Source organism: Phascolarctos cinereus, unplaced genomic scaffold (genome assembly GCF_003287225.1).
Source record: "Phascolarctos cinereus isolate Bilbo 61053 unplaced genomic scaffold, phaCin_HiC Scaffold_4;HRSCAF=312, whole genome shotgun sequence".
NCBI classification, from domain to species: domain Eukaryota; kingdom Metazoa; phylum Chordata; class Mammalia; order Diprotodontia; family Phascolarctidae; genus Phascolarctos; species Phascolarctos cinereus.
This window is the reverse complement of record NW_027555847.1, coordinates 458375347-458403298: the sequence shown is the minus strand read 5'-3', so window position 1 is coordinate 458403298 and position 27952 is coordinate 458375347. Positions and strand designations below refer to the sequence as shown.

Genomic DNA, 27952 nt, shown 5'->3' with positions numbered 1-27952 from the left:
TGATGAGGGATGAATACCAAAGCTTAATTTTTGATACTTACACTTCACGAGGTATTTTGGGATTTGAGGGCTAGATTTTTTTCTTCCCTATTTATTCTATCATTTTTTTTCCCAAAAAGCTGGGACAATTCACTCTTTTGTCTTGTGTAGTTTCATTTATGATTTCTTGGAATATAGTTCTGGAAAACCAGGCTATGTTAAAGCCATAGAGCTACTTGCCTACACCTTTGAACCCAAACCACTCAGGCTTTCACTGACTGGCTAACAACAGGTCCCAGCCCAAGCTTCACATGCTCATGGTTTGGGTTTTGATGACTCAGGCTGAGTGCAAATAACAATTGTTTTCTGCTCTGGGCAGAAACTCTGAGTCTTCCCCTCCTAGACTGATTATTTTGGGAAGGCAAACTAAGCCATCTTCTGTCTCAATTCTTACTTAGCCTTTAACTACTGAATGGGCATTGCCTCAGACAAGCCGAGACCTGGGAAAAAACGGAGCTTAAAAAGACCAAGGTCTGCCAATGTATCTGGACCCTCGACAGTCGTCTTGACCTATGTCTTGAGATAACCACCAAAGTTGCTGCAATTTCTAGGGTGATAAGTATTGTTTTTCTAAGAGCTTTTTTTTTTTGGCCAGGCAATGGGTTAAGTGACTTGCCCAGGGTCACACAGCTAGTAAGTGTTATGTGTCTGAGGCCAAATTTGAACTCAGGTCCTCCTGAATCCAGGGCTGGTGCTGTATCCATGATAAGTATTGTTTTTGCTATGACATTTGAGTAAATCCTTTTCCTAAAAAACTGAGTCTACTGAGTGATTATTAGAAAGAAGTATACACACTGGGGTTCATGAGATAGTGTTAAAAGGATAGACACCCATGGGGTTACCTCTAGAAGCTTAGAGTAGAAACAACTCTACCTCTGGGGATCCAATCTAATGCCAGTGTGAGTTGCGAGGAGTGAACCCTGAGGGAGGTGTTACTTGTAGTCAAAGGATAATTTCCCTTATAAAACCATGCACTAAATATAATGCTCACAAATACATCCATACTAATAGTTCATTTGTAGGCATTATTGAGAGCACACAAAATACAGTGAATGTTTACGTCATGATATACAAATTTTTTACCATGTATATCTTTCCATGAGACATAAATTTAAATGTCTCCTAGTAGTGTTCACAAAATATTTCACATACTGTTCAGTATATAAACATATAAAATATTTATTGGCTATTTACACTTCCACTTTTAGGTAAATCATTGAACATCATATTATACATGGCTGCAAAAAACAAAAAACCCCAAAACCAACCAACAACACACACCTACATCAGATACCAGTGAAGAAAACAATATCACCCCAAACAGTATTTGTCAGCAGTCTGGACACTCTCGTTTCTTGACTTTTTTAAATTTTTTGCTTGTTTCCTGACGAATAGTATCATATTCTAATATGGCCAGCTCAGAAAGTCTCTGTAAATATTCTGGTGGTGCTCCAGTGAGAGGACTTCTAAAACTAAAACCTTAAAAAGAACACATAAAAACTCGAGACTTCAATCAGGCATGTATATGTGTGTGTGTGTGTGTGTGTACATATATGTGTATATATGTATATATACACATATATATTTATTTGACAAATCTAATTAATAAGTAAAATACTTGCTTCACAATTGAACTGAAATTATGTCTTCATAGAACACCCTGAAACAGAAATGCTACTACTTACCACCTAGCCAATAAGATCAATATAAAGAAAATGGTAAGACATTTTGAAAGGAATTATTAATTCATCATGGAGATTTTGTTATGTGCCCTTATTAAAGGTGACAGGGAGGACGGAAGGAATGCAAAAGGGAGGAGTGTGATTAGTATTAATAAATGGCAGAATTTCAGTAATACAAAACTAAAAGGAACAGTTATCTTTAGGGCAATCAGTAACTCACTGATAGTTTATTTTTTTTCACTCATTCTCTTGACCCTTTCTGGTCAACTTGGCTGGCTAAAGGAAGAAATAAAGTGGTACATGTTAAAGAGCCTAATAATTGAGATTATATTAACCATGCTCCTGTAGAATATGTACAAAAATACGACATTTTTCTACACTACCATCTGCAAAATCTTCAACAGCTCTAAAGTGCCAAGAATATTTTCCTTTAGTTTTCCTTAATCAACATATGAATTTTTTTAGTTTAATTTGGTAATGAGAGAAACTATTTTGTACCTGGTATCACAGTGGATAGAACACTGTATCTCGAGTCAGGAAGACATGAGTTCAAATCCAGCTTCAGACACTTGCTAGCTGTGTGACCCTGGTCAAGTCACTTAACCTCTGTCTCAGTTTTCTCAGTTACAAAATGGAGATAATAAAAGCATCTCATAGTTGTTGTGAGGGTAAAATAAAATAATTTGTAAAGAATTTTGTAAACCTTAAGGAACTACATTAATGTTAGCCATCATCATCTGATTCATGGAGAAACTGGTAACTGAAGTAGAAATGAAAGGAAAGCAGGATAGGGAGTTTACCTTTTAAAAAGAATTCATAATAGAAATGAGCTGAAAAGCTGGACATAATCTCATATACATCCTAGATTTTAGGAAAACAGACAACAAAGCATTTAAAGTAAAAGGACAAACCAATGTTCTAAATTTCTACTGAGGAAGTTAGCCCCAAAGGGATAGGAATGATACTTGAAGACAGGATAGTTACTAGGACTGCAATTATCATTTGTACAGGGAACACCCAGATAAGCAAACTCCCTCTACCAGTACAGGTAAGCAACTGCTGTACAATTTATAGCCTTAGAGAGCTGTCTAAAGCACTGCTTTGTAAAGTGACTTGTCAGGGTCATACAGGCAAGTATGGATCAGAGGCAGGACTTGAATCCAGGTGTTGCTGATTCTGAGGTCAGCTTTCCAAGCATCCCACCAAGGCTGCCTCTCATGTTTGAGGAGTTTGCAGAAATTATCCCAATGGGAAAGAAAAAGGAAGAGAGGCAGGGTGGCAAAGTTAAAGAGACCAATATGCATAAATAAGGAACTCATAGTCTCACAGTTTTTTGAAGAAATTTATTGAAGATGGAAGAAAGGGCAAGTAAATGAGGAAGAACACAAAAAAGCATCCCAGTCTTATGAGCATATGGAGATTGAAAACTGAAAACGAGCTGAAGCTGTCAAGTAATACTCAAGAAAATAGGATTTTTTTAGCTATACAGGAACAGGAGGTGGGTCAAAGAAGGGACAGGGCAGCTTGAATAAACAGGATGATGATGATAAATGATGATGAGGAGGCTGAAATACCCAACTTTTGTCTTGCTTCTCTTTTCTCTGTCAATACTACTAAAAAAAGTCTATATATATTATCTCATTTGAGCCTGAAAACAACACAGCAAGAAATGTACAGCTAGTAAGTGTCAGTGGATTTGTACTGAGATTTAAATCTTAAACTAAATCTCAGTACAAATCCTCTTGACACTTAATAGCTATATAACTATGGACAAGTCACTTATATTCTTTGAGTTTCATTTTCCTCATATTTAAAATGAGATAATACCTGTAAGCTAGGTGGCATAATGGATAGGGCATAATGAGCCTGGTGTCAGGAAGATTCATCTTCATGAGTTCAAATCTAGCTTCATACACTTATTAGCTGTGTGACCCTGGGCAAGTCATTTGACCCTGTTTGCCTCAATTTTCTCATCTGTAAAATGAGCTGGAGAAGGAAATGGCAAACCACTCCAGTATCTTTGACAAGAAAACCCCAAATGGGGTCACAAAGAGTCAGATACAACTGAAAAATGACCAAACAACAACAATTCTTAACTTCAAATCCAGCCCCTGAAGAATGGTCTTTGACTGTTAACAATGAGGTGAAGGTGAAGACATGAAGAGATGGTAGGAGAGCATCAGACCAGACACTTGACACTAGCTGTGTGACCCTGTGCAAGACATTTAACCCCAACTGCCTTGCAAAAAAAAAAAAAAGAGAGAGAGAGATGGTCAGGGAACTTGAGCAGCTATTGATGAGTTTAAGTTACTAAACCTAGGTAGACTACATCCTAAAGCAGAGATGTCAAACACAGGGTCCACAGTACGCTTTAGTGTAGCCTAAACCAGATTAAAATGTAATTGGGAAATATTTAACAAAATAAGAATACAATAAAACACAGATAATATTACATATGAAAACTACACTGATATGTGCCCTGATGGATCTTTATGCATGGTTTAGTGGCCTCTGTTTCTATTTAAATTTGATACCACTGGCCTAGAGTACCAAGAAAGGGCTGACAAATGTGATCACTAAGCCATTCTTTTTATTTTTCTTTAAATTTTTAATCATATTCATTTTGGAATATATCACTCCCACCACCCCATTAGCCGGCCATTTTAACAGAAAAGAAAAAAGAAAAAAAAAGTCCCACAAAGCTAACCAAAACTTCAGCTGAGTCTGGAACTATCTGCAAGTTCCACATCCAAAATCCCACACTTCTTCAATGAAGCATTGTCTCATCTCTTCTGATGAACCACGGTTGGTGATCTTTGAAAAAGTTTGGAGAGTGGAACAGATGCCACAGGATGGAGAAAAGCAAAAGTTCCTTTCTGGAGAATAGAAGACCTTGGGGGTATTTTTATCTTATGCTGAGCACCTCATAGTACAACACTTATCACAGAGTAGGCACTCATAAATGCTTGTGGAATTGAATTTAAATGTAACCTCAATTTTTTTTTTGTTTTTGGCTAGGCAATGGGGATTAAGTGACTTGCCCAGGGTCATACAGCTAGTAAGTGGTATGTGTCTGAGGCTGGATTTGAACTCAGGTCCTCCTGAATCCAGAGCCAGTGCTCTTTCCACTGAGCCACCTAGCTGCCCCAGTGTAACCTCAATTTTCAAAAAGGGAAGAGGATATGGTCTGGAAACTATGGATTTCACTTTAATTCTTGACAAAATTCTAGAATATATTGTTAAGTGAATGACCAATAATTTAGAAATGGAAGTGACAATCACTAAAGTCAGAAAAGCTTTATCAAGGTGGGGCCATACCAGATGAACTGCATTTCCTTTTTTGAGAGGGTAACTAAACGGGTAGATGAGAGGAGGGCTTTAGAAACAATATACATCAATTTCAGTAAAACATTTGACAAATTTTCTCATGCTATATTTGTGGACAAAATGGAGAGCTGTGATATAGTGAGGTTGATTTGGAACTAGATGAATGATAAGACCAAAAAAAGTAATAGGTTTATGTCAATTTGGAGAGTGGCCCCTAATGGAGTGTCCCAGGCATCTGTCCTTTCTCCCAGGCCTTTCAGAATTTTTTTCACTGATTTTGATGAAGGCATATATGTCATGCTTTTCAAATTTTTTCCCTAAATATGATCTGACCTATCTCCTACCAAAACACAGTGACTCAGCCAGAATCATAAGAAAAGCAATTCCTGGCTTAGGCAGATCAGTAAGTAGGTTCTTTGGCCAGATTATCAAGCAAACAGAAGACTCTTCCCTCAGAATATCAACCAGGGAGCTTTCAAAGGTCATGTTATTCCTTCCCAGGATTTGCACTCAGATCTTCCTGACTCCAGGCACTCCATTCACTGCCCTAAAGGTGAGGAGGAAGTACATTCCAGGCATAGGGGATAGCTAGTGTGAAGAAGAGAAACAAATATATCAGATGATGATTATCAAGAAGGCCACTGTGGCTTGACCAAAGAGTGCTGGAAGGGGAATTATGGATTATAATGCTGGAAAGGGAGACTGATCACCTAGGTTGGGATGGACTTCAAAAGCTAGGTCTGTATTTAAGGACACATTTGTCTTTGAATCCCCAGTACTTAACACAATAACAGGCACACAGTAGTAGTGGGTACTAAATAACTACCCAGGTGGTTCAACTGATCCTATCTAATCCTAGAGGTGGTAGGGACCACTGAATTTCCTGAGTAGGGGACTGAGGTCAGATCTTCACTCTGATGCTTATATATGTCATAAAGAGGACAGATGTAGTGAGGAAAGACTTGAGATAGGGAGACCAATTAAAAGGCTATTGTAATACTTCAGGAGAGAGGCAATGATGGCCTAAACTAAGGTGGTGATGTGAAACACAAATGAGAAGAGTCTGTGAGATACTGTAGAGAAATGGCAAATGTGTCAACTGGAGATGCTGAGTGTGAACCTGAGTGCCTGGAAGGATAAGGGTGCCCTGGACAGAAACAGGAAACTTTAGGAAAGTAGTGGGAATGGGTGTGTATGGGGTGGGGGGGAGAGGGGGTTGGGGGGGGATGGTTGGGGCGGGAGGGTGAGAATGAGTTCAGTTTTGGATGCTTTGAGATGCCAACAGGATATCTATTTTGAAATATCCAAAAATCAGTAGGAGATGCATGTCTTGAGTTGAGGAAAAAGACTAGAGTTAGATACATTGATTTGAGAGTCAGACACTTAAACATGAAAATTAAATTTATGGGAGCTGCTAAGATTAATGAGGGTAAAGAGAGAACAGAAGAGGGTAGAGCTTTGGGAATACCTACAATTAGGGGATGTGATATGGTTGATGATCCAGCAAATGAGAGTGAGGAATGATCAGACAGGTAAAAGCACAAGTATTTAGGAAGAAAAAGTGCTAAGCAGTGCAGAGAGGTTAAGAATGATAGAGAAATCCCTCCCAGATGGCTGCTTGAGAGGCAAACCATCCAGTTCCCTTACACAAACTCCAGCAAAACCTTGAAATTCACAGCAGACTGAATAATGATAAAAACATCCAATGAGAGTATACAGTGACTTGTACCATCCCAGAACTGCATGAAGTCAGCCAAAAGCCCAAGAGCAAAGCCAGTGCCAGTATAGGATGGCCTCCCAGCAGAACTAGAGAGGGCCGGGGCCATGCAAGGCTCTGTGTCCTGAGGCAGCAATAACTGAGAATTCCCCTGAGAAAGCCCTAGTGTGAGGATGCTGGAAGTGCTAGTGGTAGCCATAACCAGCATGTGCTAGGTGGTGCCAACTAGTGTGACTATGCAATGTTCAGAAGGAGATAGGTCAGGCCCAGGGCTCTTAAGTCTTCATGCTTAGTCCTGAGATGCCAGGGAGGAGGAGCCTGAAGATCCAGCACCCTAAATCTCAAAGATCCAGGTATACCTAACCCTGGGGGTAGAGGTAAGCTCAGGAACCCAGGACATGACCAAGCTGGGCCAACCATTTCACCTAAAAATGCAGCAGTGGATGTAACCTGACCCTAACATAAAGTCCTCATTTGTGGAGCCACCACAGCTGAGGAAATGAGTATATCAACTGACTAAAAAAAAAGTCTGCAAAACTAGATATTCCTCCAAAAGGAAAGAAAAACTACATTAAAAACTGTTGAGCAGAAACTCAAAGAAAAAAAGATTTTCTACAAGTCCTACAAGAATACATAGAAGAAATTAAGCAAAAGCTAAAAGAGTGAAATAAAAGCTTTTGAGGAAAGAACTGAAAGGACAATAAATAGCTTAGGACAGAAAACAGTTAACCTTTCCCAAGAAACGGACTTCCTGAAAACTAGAATAATAAAACAGAAATTAATAAAGCCATGAGATAGCAAGAAAAATTACAGCAAAATCAAAAGACAGAAAAAGTAGAAGAAAATGTAAGCTACATTATCGTTATATAAAAACAACTGATATGGAAAACAAGTCAAGGAAAGACTAATTTAAAAATTCTGTGCTCCCTGAAAACTATGGTTTTAAAAAACCCAGAAATTACATTTCTTTTCTTTTTTTGAAACTAGCTCTTCCTATCTCTCTCCCAGGCTACAAGTGTGGTAGCTGGCCACTCAGCCTGAATCCCACTGCTGATCAACATGGCAGCTTTGTATCTGCTCTGTTTCTGACCTGGGCTATTTGCCCCACCTTAAGAAGCCTGGTAACCCCCTACTCATAGGAGCTCACCATACTGGTGCTGGACTTAATGCCCACTTAGCTTAGCCCACTATACCTCAGAATTCCCAAGCTCAAGGGTTGCACCAGTCTCTGCCTCCCTAGCAGCCCGATTAGAGGAGTACATCAACCTCTCCACAAGTAACAGGATCACTTTTTCATCTCAGACTGAAATACATATGAGATTTCGTCAATGTGCTTGGTTCCTTCAAGGATGCAGATCAAACCCCTTCATGTCTGCCCATCCTTGTCCACACCCCCTCAGAAACTCTCAGAGGGAGTCGACCCAACATGCTGGGGCCTTTCATACTTTTTCTTGACATCACAAGGAAATCAGTGATGCAAACAGGCTCTCCATTATTTGCTCCTCATTTTTATTGTATGACTAGTTTCAATGTCTTTTTCTATGCATTTGATCATTCCCGAAACATTTTACCAAAAGTCTTCTCAGGCCAGATTTCTACAGGGATGATCTTTCTGACCCATCGGAGGTGGCTGTTCCAGCTCTGAGATAACTCAGAACTATGGTAGAAATATTAGGACTTCCAGAGAAAAGCTACAGAAAGTAATAGCAAGTTGTTGGAAGATACCGTAATTTCTCTAGAAATTATAAAAACACTAAGTGGAAACTAATATGTAACACACAGTATGACTATGAAGTAATGTGACTGTTTTAACAACCAAACCAGGACATCTAAATAACATTTCACCTTGAATATTCCCCCTCTGTTAGAATTGCCTCCACAATCCATGAGCAGCCGTTAACCTGACTACTTTGAGTGATGGTAAATCTTCATCCTTTGAGAGTAGGTTTGATTTTTGAAAAGAGTCACAAGTCATTCTCACCCAAATCAAGTGAATAATATTCAAACTGAATAAAATCATATTTTGGTCAAAAGTCAAGTTGTGAGTACAAAGCAATGAGATAGATTTTTTAAGAGTGTCTCTGAAGGCAATTTCAAAAAGGCACTCCAAAAATGTGTTGCATAATGGTAGCATCATTAGAATAATTTATAGGCTCTCAGAGTAACTACTTTGAAGGAGTCAGCACTTATGTAGATATACCAATCATATACAGGCCAATAAAAGCCACACTGACCTCCCTCTCCCCATCAAATCTAGCTCCCTGAGGGCAGCATACACTCATCATCTCAACAATGGTACAGCTATAATGGACAGATCAGAATGAGAATAAAAGTGGTGGTAAAGTAGGTGATGATAAAAATAAAGTATTGTTTTTTTAAAAAATTGTAAATATATTTCATATTATGGTTCTGTATAATTATTTTTCAGTATATATATATATATATATATATATATATCTCCTTATTTTTTACTTACTAAAGTGATTTTATTTTAGGGGTAAGGTGAATATTTAGATCAACACAGTTCTGGTTTGTTCATTAACAATGAATAAACACAATTAGTCTCTTTATAGTCACATTTTGCCATTAAAATATTAATACTTGGACCTTACAACTTCTTTAAATATTTTCAGCCATTTGAGATTGGGCTTGAGTTTGGCCTACTGGGAAACAGGCCAGATTTTGAGTGAAAATTCAAAGTAATTTTAAAATTAGCTTTTCCATTTTTATTTGTTAAAGCTTACTGATCTACAAAAGTGTTGACAGTCTTGTACACTTCTTTGACCTGTATATTGTTCTATCTAACTTTCCTGAGGTTATTCAGTCCAATCCCTTCATTGTAGAGACAAGAAAAATGAAGCTCAGAAGGTTTAGGTGACTAGCAAGTGTGACAGCCAAGTCTCAAATCAGATCTCCTGACTACTGACAGTTGCAGTGTTCTTTCCACTACACAAGACTGCCTCAAATAAAGGAAGTAAAACTGTATTGGAACCACTATGGGAGATCTAAGGGAGGTAGAAAATAATCATTCTGCTCACGTTTTGTTTTCTCCTGAAGTGATAACATGCTGCCTGTCTGGTTACTCTTCATTGACCTAAATAATGACACATAATAATCACTTTTATATATAAGCAGTGCTGTACACTATTGAATTAAATCCTTTAGAATTGAGCAGTCTGCTTAAAATGAAACTCATTTATATGTTTTGTAATGTTGTACTGAAATGATAGCTCTGAATTCTGGTTAAAAAAAAAAGTGGTACAATTAAGTGAGAACTGCAACTGGCCTCTGCCATCAAACATTTATCATACTGCAAGCTCCTCCCAAGAAAATGTAAGCTCCTGAGGGTAGAGACTGTTGTGGGTTTTTTTTTAATTATTTTTGTTTTATATACCCCACACCTCACACATGCTACAGGCTCTTAAAAATGCTTGTTGAATTAAATTAAATCATGATCATCACTGGCCATAAGATGAATCCTAGATATAAAGATATCAGGCCTCTAACAGTGGAGTTATCCTCATTATCTATCATTTAACTGGGTAGAATTTAATTAATAATGAACTCAACTAGTCTGAGTCTTGGTCTATCTGTCTGTCTTTCTTTCTCCTTAAATAAGTAATCTACCCCCTCAGTAAAGGTACTACATGGAAGAATGGAACTGCTCTAGTTTGGCAGAAACAGTTCTGTGCTTCAGATTGGAGAGATACAGGTACAAATCCTGCCTCTGAAATTTTTTAAGTTTTATATAATTATATAATTTTTAGTTATAGTTTTCATGATAGGAGTTACTCAATCTTTTTGAACCTCAGTTTCCTCATCTGTAAACTGAGTAATATAGCCTGCATCACTTTGTGAGGATCGAATAAGATAATGAATTTAAAGCATTTTGAATACCCTTAAAGTCAGCTATTAGCTGTGTTAATTCATATTATAAAATTATAGTACAAGATTTAGAACCAGAAGGGAACTTACAAATTATCTGGTATAAATCTTCCATTTTACTGATGAGGAAGCTGAGGCCCAAACAGTTTAAGTGAAATCTTCACATTCACACAGCAGAAAAAGAGAATCAGACTAGTTTCTCTAGAAACAGCTTTCCCAGTTTTATTATATCCTTGTTTATTTTATTTCTATGCTGTATTTTTTTGGATAGCTAGGTGGCACAGTGGATAAAGTGCCAGGCCTGAAGTCATGAAGATTCATCTTCCTGAATTCAAATCTAACCTCAGACACTTCCTAGCTGTGTGACCCTGGGCAAGTCACTTAATCCTGTTGTCCTCAGTTTCCTCATCTGTAAAATGAGCTGGAGCAGAAAATGGCAAAGTACTGCAGTATCTTTGACAAGAAAATCCCAAATGGAGTCACAGTTGGACATGATTGAAAAATGCTACATACATATATATAAAAAAATAATTTTTTTTTTTTTTGGTGAGGCACTTGGGGTTAGGTGACTTGCCCAGAGTCACACAGCTAGTGTGTGTCTGAGGCTGGATTTGAACTCAGGTCCTCCTGACTCCAGGGCCAGTGCTCTATCCACTGTGCCACCTAGCTGTTCCAAAATGCTATATTTTTAAACAAATGAATTCCACTATAATTACAACTAACTGATTTTAAATGAACACAAGAAAAAACTCTTATCTTTGTAATTTATAATAAATCTAACTCATGCCCCAGATATCTTCTCAAGAGCTACAAATTTATTTAAACTATACCACCAACGTGGTATCAGAGACTGACAGTCTGATTTAAAACATTACTTCCCTTTAAGATTACCATAACAATGTTAACATGAACATTACCTGAGAATTACTATAATGATCCCATTATCACTAAAGAGTACTTTTGCAAAAGATATTCTCTCAAGAGTTTCAAAAAATGAAGTATTCCTATTGTACGGCTAGGGGTCAAAATGAACACGAAATATATACTTTCCTGTTTTTTAAATTCTCTTCTTTTACAGACTGTTGCCCAGGGTTCTGAGATAAAGAAAATGATGGTAGGCAAGTGGGCATTTCTTCATTCAAGCTAAAATAAAATTAAAAAACATTTTAAAAGATATTTATATAACATGCCTACAACACAATTGTTCTTCATATTTCACAAATTTAAATGAGAGTATACAAGTCAATTTAGAATTCTAGAAAATAACTTCACAAACTAGAACAGATCCAAAACAAAGTACATAAAAACAGCATAAAATTCAGTGTAGTAGACTAAACGGACAAGATGCTTAATAAACGTTTGCTCAATGAACATATAATAAATGGACAAAGGGGGAGGACCTCTTTATAATTAGTACTCCATTTCCTCTGGCCCCCAAATAATTGTAACAGTGCTGTGTGTGCGTGGTTTGTCCTTCATCCTAGTTGGCGGGAAGCCTATCAAGTAAGGTTGTGCTACGAACTCAACCTTTGATTATTTCTTGGTTATTTTCTTGAAAATTAGTAAGAAAAGCTCAATGTCAGGGACTAAGGGACAGATTAATTTTAAGGCACCTTCCTTAAGGAACAACTGTGGTTTCTTGATGAATTGGTTCTTTACTTCTTTGTACCCTCACCCTCTCTCATTATTGTTATTGTGATCTATACTCCCAATCTTTTATCTACATTGCCCATCTTTCCCAACTTTTCATTGCTCTGTGTTTCCTTCTCATTGCTTTCTAAGTTTTCACAAAGTACATTAATATAATATGTAACTGGAAATGTAATTACTATTTAAGATAGAGTCTTTTGCCCACTCTCTTCCCCAACTCCCACAACTGATCTCAAAGACTTATTCCTTGCAGGGCAACTATTAGTGTAATTTGGACATAAAATAATATACAAGTAAATCCATAGGAATAATTTCAAGGACAGTTGAACATTTAGTCATTTAAACTAATAATATTTTACACTGTAGGTAATCTTTTTTAATAATAGGTGCTTGTCAGTATCAATACTAATGTGATATAAAAGTGTTATCAATTAGTTAAGAATTTACATACACATGAATGGCTAGTAAGACAGCAGATACTCTGCATTTAACTTTAAAGTGGTCTATTTTGAGTAATACTAAATTTTTACAATATTTATTTTACTAAGGTGAAATTTTACATATTCATTAAACAATCAAATGGCATTTTTAAGCACCTATCCACTGCAAGGCACTGCAGTAGGCATCAGGGAGACAAAGACAGGGACAGCTAGGTGTTATAGTGGATAGAGCACCGGCCCCGAAGTCAGGAGGACCTGAATTCAAATCTGACCTCAGACCAAACACTTGACACTTACTAGCTGTATGACCCTGGGCAAGTCACTTAACCCCAACTGCCTAAAAATTAAAAAAAAAAATTCAAAAGGGAGACAAAGACAAAATGAAAGTCTCTGCCCTTCTGGAATGATGACCACAACTATATTATCAACAAGAAAACAAAACTAGAGGGAGAAAAAATTAATACATATCTGAAAGTGGGTCTAGAAGAAAAGCGGTTTTTTGCTTATTTGCTAATTCATTTGGTTTTATTTTAATGTTAAAATACTTAAGAGTTTTGATTTATGATTTTATTCCTTTATTTTGTGGGTTTACTTGATTTGTTTTCTTTATGGTTACTAAACTCAATTCAATAAATTTTAAAATCACTATGGATTTGGGGAGGAATGTGTAGCATCCCATTGTTCGAAACAGTTAGTATTATCACCTGTGAATAAGAGCATTTAGAAAACATCACCATAGAGAGTGCTCTGATTTGGACATTGTTCAGGACATCATCAACAAATACGGCAAATGCCATAAGTAAATAAGTATATGTCTCTCTGTTACATGCTTTCATGTTGATACTCAACAGATTATTGAATAAAAACTATGTCCATGGTTATGTCCAGGGTGTTGTGAGGCTCAAATGAGATAATGGATGTGAAACACTTTGCAAAACTTAAAGCACTATATAAATGCCAGCTATAATAATTATTATTATTAGCTTACAGTCACCAGGCCTCCAGTCTAGTGATGACTTCATTCCCTGAGCCTTCTACTGCTCTCCCACTGTGCTCAAACAATGTTTACAGAGCATTACAGGAGTGTGCTGGTAAATGTCTAACAACCAGGTTCTTCGGGGGGAAAAATGTGTGTGCACACACTTTTAAATTTAATCAGCCTTATTAACACTTTCTTAAATCTAGACAATCCACAAAACAATAAATCAAGCTCCAATTTCTTAGGTGTCAATGCTCACACTGAAAATATAAGCCCATCAGAGCTGGCTCCATGACACCCTTGGCCATATGTGTTGGTCTTACATGGTTTTAGCACATACCGGAAAGACACTTTATTTTAGGAAAATCCTTAAGGCTGCATCTTGTTCTACCAATCAAATGCTTTTTAAAAATAATCAACAAATAGTAGACCAAGTAAGCCCTTACAAATTCCATGTCTCTCAGTTAGTTATGTATATGGCCATAATGACTTACTTTAAGAAAATTGTCTCTTAACCTTTTCATATTTTCATCAATGATACCCTAAATGAATTCGTAGACTATTCTCATGAAAATTTTACATAAAGATGAAGAAGCAGGCAAAAGAAAAAGTTAGTATCTTCTCAGTTGTCTTTTTTGGTAAAAGGACCATCTTCTTGTTGGAGCTCATCTACACCATCAAATCTCTCCAAACTTCCCTATTTCTCCGGGTACCACCCTTCTGTCAGTCACCCAGGTTGGTAAGTTAGGAATCATCCTTTATTCTTTCCCTCTCCTTATCTTTTAAGGGGAGGAGCTGACATGCACATACATATATTTTGCTTGCCAATTTCCTTTTTAAGTTTTACTGATAACTTTTGTTTCTATAGTAGCCATTTCTAGATAGTGCTTCTCCCCACCTTCACTATGAGGTTTCCTTTTAACAAAGATAAGCAATTGGGTAAGACCAATTAACATAAGGACCACATCTGAGAGCACACACCACATTCTATACCTAAAATCTTCACCTCTTGAAGGAAAGGAAGGAAGTGCATTTTTTCATCTCTTTTCTGAGGCCAAGTTTGGTCATTTCAATTGCACAAAATTCATCTTTATTTCACTGTTATTTTTGCTCATATTATTGTAGATTCTATGTATATTGTTTTCCTGGTTCTACTTCTTTCATTGTATTAGTTCACTCTAGTCTACCCATGTTTCTTTATATCTTCATATGAATTATTTTTTATAATTCAATAATACTGCATTCCATTCAAATGCCAAAATTTGTTCAGCCATTCCCCAAATGCTGGAAATCCATTGAGTTTCCAATGTTTTGCTGTAATCAAAGAATTGCTATAGATATTTCAGCCTATAAAAGATCTTCCTTTCTGTCTCTGACTTCTAGCAATAGAATCCCTGGGTCAAAGTGTATGGACAGTATAGTTCCAAATCATTTTAAAAGATAAATTATTTTAATATATTTTGTTAAATATTTTCCAATTACATGTAAAAAAAATTAACAATCATTTTTTTAAAACTTTGAGCTCCAAATTCCCTCTCTCCCTCCTATCCTTTCCTCTTCCTTAAGAAGGCAAACACTATAATTTTGATTATACATGTGAGGCCATGACAAATATATTTCCCTAATAGTCACGCTGCAAAAGAAAACACAAACAAAATAAAACAACAGAGCTGGAAAAAAAAAGTATGCTTCAATCTGCATTCAAAGTTAATCAGTTCTCTGGAGTTGGATAGCATTTTCCATCATGGGTCTTTTGGAATTGTCTTGGATCACTGTACTGCTAAGAACAGCTAAGTCATTCACAATAGATCATTATTACAATGTTGCTATTACAGTGTACAATGTTTTCCTCACTTCACTTTGCATCAGTTCATATAGGTCTTCCCAGGTTTTTCTGAAACTATCCTGTTCATTATTTCTCATATCACAATAGTATTCCATCATAATCATACAACACAACTTGTTCAGCCATTGCTCAACTGATGGGCCTCCCTTCAACTTCCAATTCTTTGCCACCACAAAAAGAACAGCTATAAATATTTTTGTATAAATAGGTCCTTTTCCTTTTTCTTTGATCTCTTTAGGATATAAACCTAGTAGAGGTATTGCACGCATATTTTTATAGTCCTTTGGGCACAGTTCCAAATTATTCTCTAGAATGGCTGGACTATTTCACAACTCCATCAACAATGCACTGTGTCCCATTTTTTCAGTATCCCTTCCAGCATTTCTCATTTTCCTTTTGTCATACTGGCCAATCTATTAGACAATTAGCTAATAGCCAGTCATACCTAATAGACGTGAGGTGGTATCTCAGAGTTGTTTTAATTAACCTTTCTCTAATCACTAGTGATTTGGAGCACTTTTCCATATGACTAGTGATAGCTTTGATTTCTTCTGAAAACTTCTCATATTCTTTGACCACTTATCAGTTGAGAAATGGCTCTTATTTTTATAAATTTGGCTCAGTTCCCTATATATTTGAGATATGAGGCCTTTATCAGAGAAACTTTTTGCAAATTTCCCCCCCCAGTTTCCTGTTTTCCTTCTAATTTTTGCCTATGCAAAAGCTTTTTAATCTCATGTAATCAACATTATCTATTGTACTTCCTGTAATCTCCTCTTTCTCTTGTTCGGTCATAAACTCTTCCCTTATCCATACATCTGACAAGTACATTTTCCTGTGCTCTCCTAATTATGCCTAATTAATTTATCCATTTTGATCTTATTTTGATATAAGGTATGAGAAGTTGGTCTATGTCTACTTTCTGCCAAACTACTTTCCAGTTTTCATTCTTTTTTTTAATGTTTTGTTTTTCCCCAAATACATGTAAAAACAAGTTTTAACATGTTTTTTATTTTTGAGTTCCAAATTCTCTCCCTCTTTTCCTCTTTCTCCCCCACCCCGCATTGAGAAGGCAAGCAATTTGAAATGTTATACACATGCAAAACATATTTCCACGTTAGTCATGTTGTGAAAGAAAACACAGACAAAAAAAAGAAACAAGAAAAATAAACAAAGTAAAGAAAAAGTGTGCTTCCATCTGCATTCAGACAACCATCAGTTCTTTCTCTGGAGATGCATAGCATTTTCCATCATAAATCCTTCAGAACTGTCTTGGATCATTGCACTGATGAGAACAGCTAAGTCATTCACAGTTGATCATCGTACAATATTGCTGTTACGGTATACAATATTCTCCTTGTTCTGCTAATTTCACTCTGCATTAGTTCATATAAGTCTTTCCAGGTTTTTTCTGAGAGCATCCTGCTCATCATTTCTTATGTCACAATAGTATTCTGTCACAATCATATATACCAACTTATTCAGCCATTCCCCAATTGATGGGCATACTTAATGTTTTTCTTTGGAATTTATGTCAAATGGTGAGTTCTTACTTCAAAAACTTGGATATTTTGGTTTGATCGTTTACTATGGTGTATTGTGTACTTATTCTATTCCACTGATCCACCACTCTACTTTTTAGCCAGTACCAGACTGTTTTGATAATTACTGCTTTATAGTTTGAAATCTGGAACTGCTAGGCTACCTTCCTTAACATTTTTTTCCCACTGATTCCCTTGATATTCTTGACCTTTTATCCTCCAGATGAATTTTGTAACTATTTTTTTCTAGCTCTGTAATTCGGTGGTAGTTTGAATGGTATGACACTGAATAAGTAAACTTAGATTGAATTGTCATTTTATTATATATTGGCTGGGCCTACAGATAACAATTAAATTTCTCCAATCGTTTAGATCTGTCTTTGTGTGAAATGTGTTTTATAATTGTATTCATACAATCTTTGGGTTTGTCTTGGCAGGTGGACTCCCAAGTATTTTATATCTTTCTATCTCTTGCTGCTGGACTTTGTTGATAGTACACAGAAATACTGATGATTTATGTGGGTTAATTTCATATCCTACAACTGTGCTGAAGTTAATTGTTGCAACTAGTTTTTTTAGTTGATTACTTAGTTTTGTAAGTATAACATATCATCTGCAAAGAATGACTGTTTTGTTTCCCTGTTGACCATTTTTTCTTCAATTTCTTTTTCTTGTCTTACTGCAATAGCTAGCACTTCTACTATGATATTGAATAACAGTAGTGATAATAAATATCCCTGCCTCACTCCTGATCTTATTGGGAAGGCTTCAAGTTTATTGCCATTACAGATGATGCTTGCTCTTGGTTTTAGAAAGATTACTTATCATTTTAAGAAGGCTCCATTCATCTATATGCTTTCTATTATTTTTAATAGAAATTAGTGTTGTAATTTGTCAAAGGTTTTTTTTGCATCTACAGACATAATCATATGGTTTTTGTTATTATTATTCATATGGTCAATTATGCTGTTAGTTTTCCTAATATTGAACCAGCCCTGCATTCCTGGTATAAGAATATGAGTCATTCCCCAACTGACAAATAGTCAAAGGATATGAACAGGCAGTTTTTCAATGAAGAAATCAGAACTATATATAGCACATGAAAAAATGCTCTAAATCACCATTGATTAGAAATGCAAATTAAAACAACTATGAGGTATCATCTCATACCTATCAGACTGGCTAAAATGATAGAAGGGGAAAATGAAAAATTCTGGAGGGGATGTAGAAAAACTGGGACATTGACACACTGTTGGTGGAACTGTAAACTGATCCAACCATTCTGGAGAGCAATCTGGAATTATGCCCAAAGTGTTATAAAACTGTGTATACCCTTTGACCCAGCAATACACTATTAGGTCTGTATCCCAAGGTGATCAAGGAAAAGAACTTATACGTTCTAAAATATTTATAGCAGCTCTTTTTGTGGTGGCAAAGAACTGGAAATTTAGGGGATGCCCATCAATTGGGAAATGGCTAAACAAGTTGTAATATATGACTGTGATGGAATACTACTGTTATAAAAAGTGATGAGCTGTTTGATTTTATAAAAACGTGGAAAAACTTTCATGAAATAATGAAAAGTAAAGTGAGCAGAACCAAGAATACGTTGTATATAGTAAAAGCAATATTGTTCAAGGAATAACTGTGAATTACTAAGTTATTCTAAATATCATAAATACTCAAATCAACTACAAAGGACCTATGAAGGAAGATGCTATCCACCTCCAGAGAAATAACTGATAAACAGAAGTGTGCTTAGTATGGTTTTACATATATTTATAAATCTGCATCAAATGGTGGTCTTCTTTAGTGCAAGGTGGAATGAGAGGGAGGGAGATAGCTTAGAACTTACAATGTAACTCCCAAAAAATTAAATTAAAAAAAATATCCTATTTCAAGCTCTTCTCGTGGATGCAGCATAATCCTTTGCTATTTGAACTGACATTTCTTCAAAGCTTAAGCTTTTTTCCTGACTGTTTTCCAAATTTATTATTTGGCATAAAAATTCTGAAATTTACTATTACCTACCTTGGAATTTCAATCTTAAGAGTTCTTCTTTGTTGGCAATCTGTAAAATTAAGCAAATGATGAAAAAAAAATGTATGAAATCTAGAGTAATTAAAGCTATACCAAAAAAGATAAGAGAATGGAAACACCATCATGGTTTTAACGAGGCTCACTTTTATTTTCTGCCAAAACAACGTTATTGTACAAAAAATCATTTATGTACAGTCAGATATAAAGATGTTTGTTTGAGTGACTTCTGTGCATATATTTTCTCAGCTCAAGATTACAGCATAAAAGTTGGGCCACAATGCCAGAGGTGCTCTGCTCATGGCAGGATCAGGGAGAGGATTGTCGCTTGGAAATAAAAACACTTAAATGGCAGAAGGACAACCCTGCATATATAGACCAAGAACACTCATCCACGACCTTGTGTCTTCTCCAAATGAGGGAATTTGGGGGCCAAGTCTAGTGCTCATCCCAGACCTATGCATCTGGGTAGACTACTAGCTTCGAAACCTGTTTTGAGTGGAATAACAACCAATCTTGACTAATGGTTGCCTATGGTTCTCTTCCTACTCCCCAAGCCCATTTTACCCTGTTTGTTTCCTGCCCTACATCTCTTACAAAGAATTCTCCCCCTATTGCACAATAAGCTCCATCCCCACAATGGTAAGTGTTTAGGTTAAATATAGTCCTAGGTTATTCTAGGTTTCAAGGAGTATTACATAACTCTATCCTGCCTATCCAAATTTGGCAAAGGAAGAAAAACACTTAACATATAGAAATTGTCAACTGAAGCAGACAATTTAAATTCTTCATTAAAATATTTATAATGGGCAAAAGAATAATCAAAATCATTTCTGCAAAGAAGCCCCTAAAATACATCTAAAATAAAATCTACCTGATTTTAGGTGTCTTCAGAGGAGTATACGGATGTCTTTTAAGCACATCTAATGGAGACTCTGTATTTTTTCTGTATCTTTGCACTTCTGGTAGAGATGGAATTGTACCCACTTCCTTGAAATCTTTCAGACCAAATACTGAGGAGCATTCTAATTTAAATATTTTCAAAGAAATACATGTTATTGCTTGATCATAAACATAATACTTCTTGTATTCAAAATAATATATTAAACACAAAAAATATTTTAAATCACTCCTTTAAAAGTAAAGAATATCTTGAATTCATATAGGACCTTTACTTGGAATTTTATTTCCACATACCATAATTTCATTAAAGTAATTTTGATTTTATCATTTTAGTGCTCCTAGCCCATTCCTGCCACAGACAAGTATATGAAAAGAATAGCTAAGAGTTAGGTAAAATGACAATTCAATAGAAACTTGGGAGTCTCTAATTTCAGTTACTATCAAGGCTAACTTTGATCCACCAACAGGACAGGATGTTAGGAAACAACAACTAGGTTCCAAGAGAGTTTCTTCATCTTTCCGTTCTCTGACAGAGACTCTGATCCTGTGGCTACAGTGTTAACACTATTCACTCTTCATCCAATTTTCATCAAAGGCACAGACAATAAGTAAAGAGGAGTGAACAATTCCAAAACTAAAGTGGGAGAAAATTAAAAAACCGTCCAAGAAACTCACATAATACACCAGATATTCTGCAGATGCTCAGAATTTGAAATAAAACCATATGAATAGAGACATAATAGCTATAGTCTCACAAAGCTATATTTAATAAGCACTATGTTTAATAAGTAGGGTACCTTTTAAAGTTGTCTTAACTCTTTTCGTCTAACGTGTTGGCTTTCAATGGACTAACTATTCTTCCTCTGAATTACAGCTGCACCACCTCAACAGGATACATTGTCTTTGTTGTTTTTATTTATCTTCTAAAGTATAACTTCCTTGAGGGCAGGGATTATGTCATATCTCTAAACCTAGTACGGTTCTTTTTACATATGAGGCATTCAATAAGTATTTGTTGATGGTGGCGAACACAGATGTAGAACTGCAAAGGATCTTACAGCCCCTGTTTTCCAGGGATTCTCAAACTGGGGTCTGTGAACTTTTTTCTAAAAAAATTTTTGATAACTATTTCAATATAATTTGTTTCTTTATAATCAAAATATTTGATTTTATGCATGTACAAACTTTATTCTGAGAAGGGATCCATTGGCTTCATCAGACTGACAAAGAGGTCCATGACACACAAAAAAAGTTAAGAACCCCTGCTCCAGTTGAACCTCTTCATTTTACAGATGAGGAAAACGAGGTCTAGGGAGATTAAGTGATTTGACTAAGGTCACAGAATTAGCAATAATTAGGGCTTGGATTTGAGACAGGTCCCCTGAATCCATATTGAGTGCTTTTTGTCCCCTTCAGCTAAATATGAAATTGTATATAGATGCAAATTAAGGGAATAACCAACTTAAGTTTTGTTTTGGTGAAGTGAATTTCCTATCATCCCACTTCTAGCTGTAACACAGTCATCTATGGCTTCTCTCCCTCCAAGAATACATATACAATCCTTACCATTCCCTTGGCTACCCCACTAGTTCAGTCCTTCATTACCCCTTGCATGGATTATTCTAATACCCTATTTCCAAGACTCCTGGACTCCAGGTTCTCCTTACTCCACCCTACACTCATCTGATCAGATCACTCCACTGTTCCAAAACCTTCTATGGCTTCTTAAAATCTAGACTTCATCTAGCATCCAAAGCCTTCTATGATTTGACTTCAGTCTTCTTTCTAGCCTTATCTCACATTACCTCTAATTCATATTTTCTATGATGAAACTAAATTTAATCATCCACTGAAAATATACCATGCTCTCTTGCTTCTATACTTATGTTTGTGCAGTTCTCTCTATGCCCATCCCTTCATTCTGATATCCTTTATTTGGGCATGTTAATTCTATGGCTAAACATCTCTTTGGTGCAGGCTTCCATAATTATGCAGCAGCTGAAAGTGATCTTTCCATCCTCAGAATTTTTAGCATTTTGTATTCCTCTCATTCAGTGGAGTTTGTTGTTGTTGTTCCAGATTTGTGATTTCACTGGCATTTTCCAAATGAGAAAATCCTTCTACTAATGAAGACCAGCAACTGTTCTGTAATTTCTAGTACTAGAGAGTAGCCTAGTGCTGAGAGGTTAACTGTGATGCTGTTTGCTCAGCATCACATAGTTTGTATGTGTCAGAGGCAGGACTTGATCCCACTTCTTTTAGACTTTAAGACCAACTTTGTCCTCATGATGCCATGATGGCTGTCATACATCTGCATTACAAATACACAAGTCCATGCCTAATCTGTCCTACTACACTATACATTTCAGAATGAAGGCAGGAATTGTGTCTTATTTATAAATATCTTTATCCTTACCATCCCCAAACTCCCAATATTTAGCATGGTCCACTGTACACAGTTGGTGCTTCTCTATTTGTAACCAAAAACAGGCATTAAATAAGAACTTTTTCCAAGGATTAAATATTACAGAAGCCAGGCCTAGCTGTACATGGAGGTGAGTTTTTATACTGTTTGGTGAACTTGTCTGGTTGTTAGTTGGATGAGGGGGTAGGATCAATGATGTGAACAGGGCATGTCCACATTTTGACTAAAATTATGGAGGACCTAACCATTGTCTAAAATTTTTATAACTGTACATAGTTACTTCAGTATTTCAATTCATCTGTGATTTTCATTGATGTGGCTAGTTCCTTCACTGGCATAGCCTGCAACCAATCCATGAATTCTTATCCTGTTCAATTCTTGTCCATATCTTTCCATGAATCCTTCATAGATAATGTTCAGAGTCTTACTATAACATTCTTCTTCCCTAAACCCAATCTGGTTCTTTTCTGATCATACATATAGTTAACGATGATTTTTTTTTGCCATTTCTCATGGAAAAGTTATTATTGGTAATAGGCTTCAATATACTTACACTCCCACTATGTCTTTCCTTTGCATTTGGATTACATGAAACTCTGATTCTTCTGAAATTGTCATGATCCAGAATCTGCAGAATGCTGGTATTAAAAAAATGTGTTTCTGGGGCAAGGAATAGCTTGGGATCATTGAAAGTACTGCACAATTTCCCAAATTCAATCCAGCCCATTCTCCTCCTATTCAATACTGGGCTCAGCTTACTTTCTTTATCTACAGTATTTGGACTAATTCAACTGACTGCATATTCAACAGCATGTCACACTCTAGGTAATATGCATTCATTCATTTAATTTTACCTGTGTAGATTCCAGGCTAGTCTATTTTGAGTGGCTATAGATCTCATTGGAGAGGCATTTTAGTTTTCTGAGTTTCAATATAATCAGTAACATGTTTCCCACAAATGCAAGGTCTAGAAAGCCTCATCATCAATAACACATTTCTTCCATTTGAACTTGTTCCAAAACATCCTCCATACACTGTCACACATACCTGGTAAGGCAGCTCTGGAGCCAAATCTCAACTGATCCATGCCACATGTGGCCCTGCACAAGACACTGTGCCTCCCCGGGCTTCAGGTACCTCATCTATAAAATGAGGAGGTTGGAACAGATGGTCCCTCCCAGCTCCCACTGATGATATTTGGCAAGCATGTTTTCCTGTTTTATGCCTCAATTTGAGAAGTAATATGATTATAACAAATAGAAAATTAGCCATTTAGTCAGGAAGAACAGGGTTCAGGTTCTGCCTCTGACATGTAGCTTACAATCCTAGGCATATCACTTCACCATTCAGTGTTCCAAGTAATTTTCTAAGTCTAAGTTGCAGAGTTAAGTGCTGATCTTCATGATGCATGGAATTTTGTAATCAAAAACTCCTTATAACCAAGAAAACCATAGGTTTGACGTTCCCTCAAAAGCTTTTATTTAAATTGTTATGTTTTATTCCTTTGTCTGATACAGATAAGACTTTAGGGAGACCTGGTAGCCATCCATCACCACTACTGTCATATAATCTCTGCTCTCTTTCAAGGCTAACCTACCTGAGAAAGTTATCTACAACTGGTGCTTCTTCTTAACTGTCTTCAATCTGACTTCTGACCTCATCATTCAATTGAAATTGCTTTCTCCAAAGTCATCAAATGAGCTCGTAATTGCCAAATCTAATGGACTTTTCTCAATTCTTATTCTTCTTGACTGCTCTGTAGGCTCTGTCGACATAGATCACCCTCTCCTTGACACTATCTTCTCTCTAGGTTTCTGTGACATTGCTCTCTCCTGGTTCTCTTCCCACCTGTCTGATCATTTCTTTTCAGTCTCCTTTGCTAGATCTTGATAACCCTGGGAATTCCCCAAGGCTCTGTCTTGGGCCCTCTTCTCCCTCTATTTTGTTTGGTGATTTCAGCAGCCACCATGGTTTTTCTATACAAATGACTCCGATATCTATCTGTGCAGCCCTACCCTCACTCCAAACTTCCAGTCTTGCATCTCCAACTGTCTGTTCCATAGATATCTCAAACTCAAATTGTCCAGAACTCAGCTCATTATCTTTTCCCTCTTCTTAACTTTCCAATGAGTGTCAAGGGCACAACAGTCCTTCCAAGTTCAAAACCTAGGTGTCATCCTTGATTCCTCACTCTCTTTTACCCTACCCCAATATCCACTCAGTTGCCAAATCCTACTGATTCTACCTTCAAAACATCTCTTATATGCACCCCCTTCTCTCCTCTGACATTACCACCACCATAGTGCATGCCCTCATCACCTCCCACCTTCTGGTTGGTCTACCTGACTCAAGTTTCTCCCCACTTTAAACCATCCTCCATTCAGCTGTCCAATTGATCTTCCTAAAGCACATATCTGACCATGTCTCCTCACTACTCAATAAATTCCAATGGCTTCCTATTTCTTCTAGAATCAAATATAAAGTCCACTGTTTGGCTTTTAAAGCTCTTTACAACCTTAGTTACTTCCTACCTTTCCAGGCTTCTCCTACATTACTCCTCTCCACATACTCTGTGATCCAGAGAAAGTGGCCTTCTTGCCATTCTTTATACACAAGACTTCTCCTGACTCTATGCCTTTTAACTGGCTGTCTTCCATGCCTGAAATGTTCTCACTCCTCATCTCCATCTCCTCACTATCTAGTCAACTTTTTGCATTTTGGCTTCCATCTCCACTACTATTTTGAAACTACTTTGTTAATACTCCACCACAACCTAATTGCAAAATAAAGGAATCTATTATTAATCATGATCTTCTATCATCTCTCTGTGACATCGGACACTGTTAGTTATTTCTTCCATGATACTTTCTACTTCCTTGGCTTCCATAGGATTATGTCCTCCTGGATCTTCTGCTTCTCTGATGACTCCTCCATTTCCTTCAATAATCCCTGTTCTTCCTGCAGCTCCAGGCACCCCCTCCTCCCAAGGGGCCCTTCAAGGCTTTTTCCTTGGCCAGGTCCTCTTCTATCTAAACTGCAGATTACAAATAGTACTAGACACTGGAGAAAAAAAGTTTCTGGTTCTGGTTCTACCATAGACTCATTGAATAACCAAAACATATAACCTCTATTCTCCTCATATTTTTTTTCTAAAATAAAGATTATCCTTACCAGAATGTAATAGGGTAAACTATAAAATGTCTCATAAAGATTTAAAAAATTCACTTAATAAAGTAGCATTACCTTTTTTCATCTTTAGTGTTTCAAGAGCTGCTTTCTTCCAGCTATTTTCAAAGAAAAAACAGCCATCAAGTGAACTTTTGGTGACTCTTGAAGTTAAGTATCTGTTTTCAGGAGTGAGTACGGGTATTTTATTTTCTTCTTTTGAAAATGAAGATATATCCCTAATGTGAAGCACAAAATAAAAAGGAAAATGCAAGAATTTTAGGAATTTTTTTTTCTAATTTCTGCTCCAAACTGAAGAATAAATACTAACCTTAGATTAAAAGAAAAACACATTTTTAAAGATTTTAAAGCAAAAGAACTTTAGGAATGTAGCTAAAATGTATAGACAATGGATTTTGTTTTTCAATCCTCTTCACCCTTGTCCCAATTGGACAATGGAGAGTCTATCACTTGGGGTTTGGCAAGGCATGGTGCTGTGGCCTCGGGTTGGTCAGTCAATTAATACTTATTAAGTGGCTACTATGTGTCAGGCACTTAGAGCTGGGGGGGTACAAAGAAAATTAAAAGAAAGTCCCTACTCTCAAAGAGCTCAGAGCCTAATATGGGCCAATGCCTGGCAATCGGCCAAGGAAAAGTTGGGTTTTATAGGTATCAAAGTCCTCAATAGGAAAAAGTCAGTAAGTCCATCATGTAAAAGAGGAAAAGAAAAGATCCCTACAATGAAGAGATAAACAGTAGCTTGTCAAGGGAGTCCAAGCAAGACAACACAAAGGGCTTGTCTGAATATTTTATAAAAAGTTAGTATAAATGAAACAATAGTGTATAAGGACATTCCATTTGGGAGGTCATGAGCCAAATCTGACAGCCTCAGTGAGTACACATCTGTACAAAAACCACATGCTGTCCCACACATTTAGAGATTCCCTAATGGTCTATGGCAGTTGGACCTCGCTTTATGGACTGTACTGTTTCCTGTACATTGGGCCAGTCTGGGTTCCTCCAGGTAGCCAAAGTGTGAAGGGTTAATTCAGGTACTAAAATGGGACTAGACTCCATCTCTGTCTGTTTCTCTGATCTTTAGTCTGTCCCTATCAATATAATCATTACAGCCTAGAAACAGGCTCAGGTCTCTTCCTCCCTAATAAATCACTGCCCTATTCTGTTCTCCATTTTACTGATAGAACATTTTACTAGCAAAGAACTGCTTTAATCTCATTTCATCACTACCCATTTACTTCTTAAAACTACAATCTAGTTTCTGACCTCACCATTATACTGAAATAGCTCTCTCAATCTCTTTTGACCGTACTGAAGCACTTGACCCTCTCATGCTTCCTCTTACCACTTATTCCTAACCACTTTCTTCCCCTGGGGCACTCTTCTCTTTCCCTCTATACTACCTCACTAGATGATCTCATCAGCTCCCAGGGATTTCATTACTATCTCTATGCTGATGATTTGCAAATGTACCTTTCCAACCCTAAACTCTGTGCTGCTGACTCTCTTGGACTAGAATTAGATACCTTAAACTCAATATATTCAAAGTTGAACTCAGCATCTTTCCCTCTAAAACTTCCTACCCACCTTCCCTACTATTATAGAAGGCAACACCATCTTCCCAGTCCCTCAGGCTTGCAACCTAGGAGTCATCCTGGATTCCTCACTACCCCTCACCCCCATATCTATTCTACTAGGCCAAGGACTATTGATTTCATCTTTGCAACATCTCTTCTATACACCTACTTTTCTGATATTTCCATCACTTTAGTACAGGCCCCCATCATCTCATGCCTAGATTACTGCAATAGCCTGCTGGTGGGTCTGCCTACCTCAAGTATCTCCCTACTCCAGTCCATCCTTAATCAAGTCAATAAAGTGATTTTCCTAAAGCACAGGCCTGATCATGTTATCCCCACCCCACCCCTACTCAATAATTGCCTTCAGGATCAAATACAAAATGCAGTTTGGTATTCATAGCCCTTTATAACCTCAGCCCCTCCTATCTTTCCAGTTTTTTTAATCCCACTTATTCCCCTCCAGCAAGTACTCTTTGATCCAGTGACTCTGGCCTTCTGGTTGTTCTACAGACAAGACACTCCAATCTCTTGGTTCCAGCCATTTTCTCTGGTTGTGCCCCAATGGTTTCTCTTCTCTGCTCCAACTACTTACCTCCTTGGATTCCTTAAATGCCAATTTGAATCCCTCCCTTCTACAAGAAGCCTTTACCAACCCTTCTTGATTCTAGTACCTTCCTTCTGTTAACTATTTCCTATTTATCCTATATATAGCTTGTTT

The 27952-nt window shown here is 36.9% G+C and overlaps 1 protein-coding gene and 1 long non-coding RNA gene across 2 annotated transcripts; both read right to left on the bottom strand.

The window, feature by feature from the left end:
• Positions 1 to 1228: 1228 nt before the first annotated feature.
• On the bottom strand, positions 1229 to 27438 carry CUNH8orf89 (chromosome unknown C8orf89 homolog). Its single transcript, XM_078151774.1, is given in 8 exon segments — positions 1229 to 1518; positions 9804 to 9859; positions 11686 to 11793; positions 19138 to 19154; positions 19156 to 19177; positions 20018 to 20168; positions 25715 to 25875; positions 27401 to 27438. Coding segments are annotated over 8 exon segments (702 nt in total). The 3' UTR covers positions 1229 to 1369.
• On the bottom strand, positions 4292 to 9120 carry LOC144456967 (uncharacterized). Its single transcript, XR_013486214.1, has 2 exons — positions 7959 to 9120; positions 4292 to 5636 (listed from the first exon to the last, which is right to left on the bottom strand). It is a non-coding gene; the product is annotated as an uncharacterized LOC144456967 (long non-coding RNA).
• Positions 27439 to 27952: the final 514 nt, after the last annotated feature.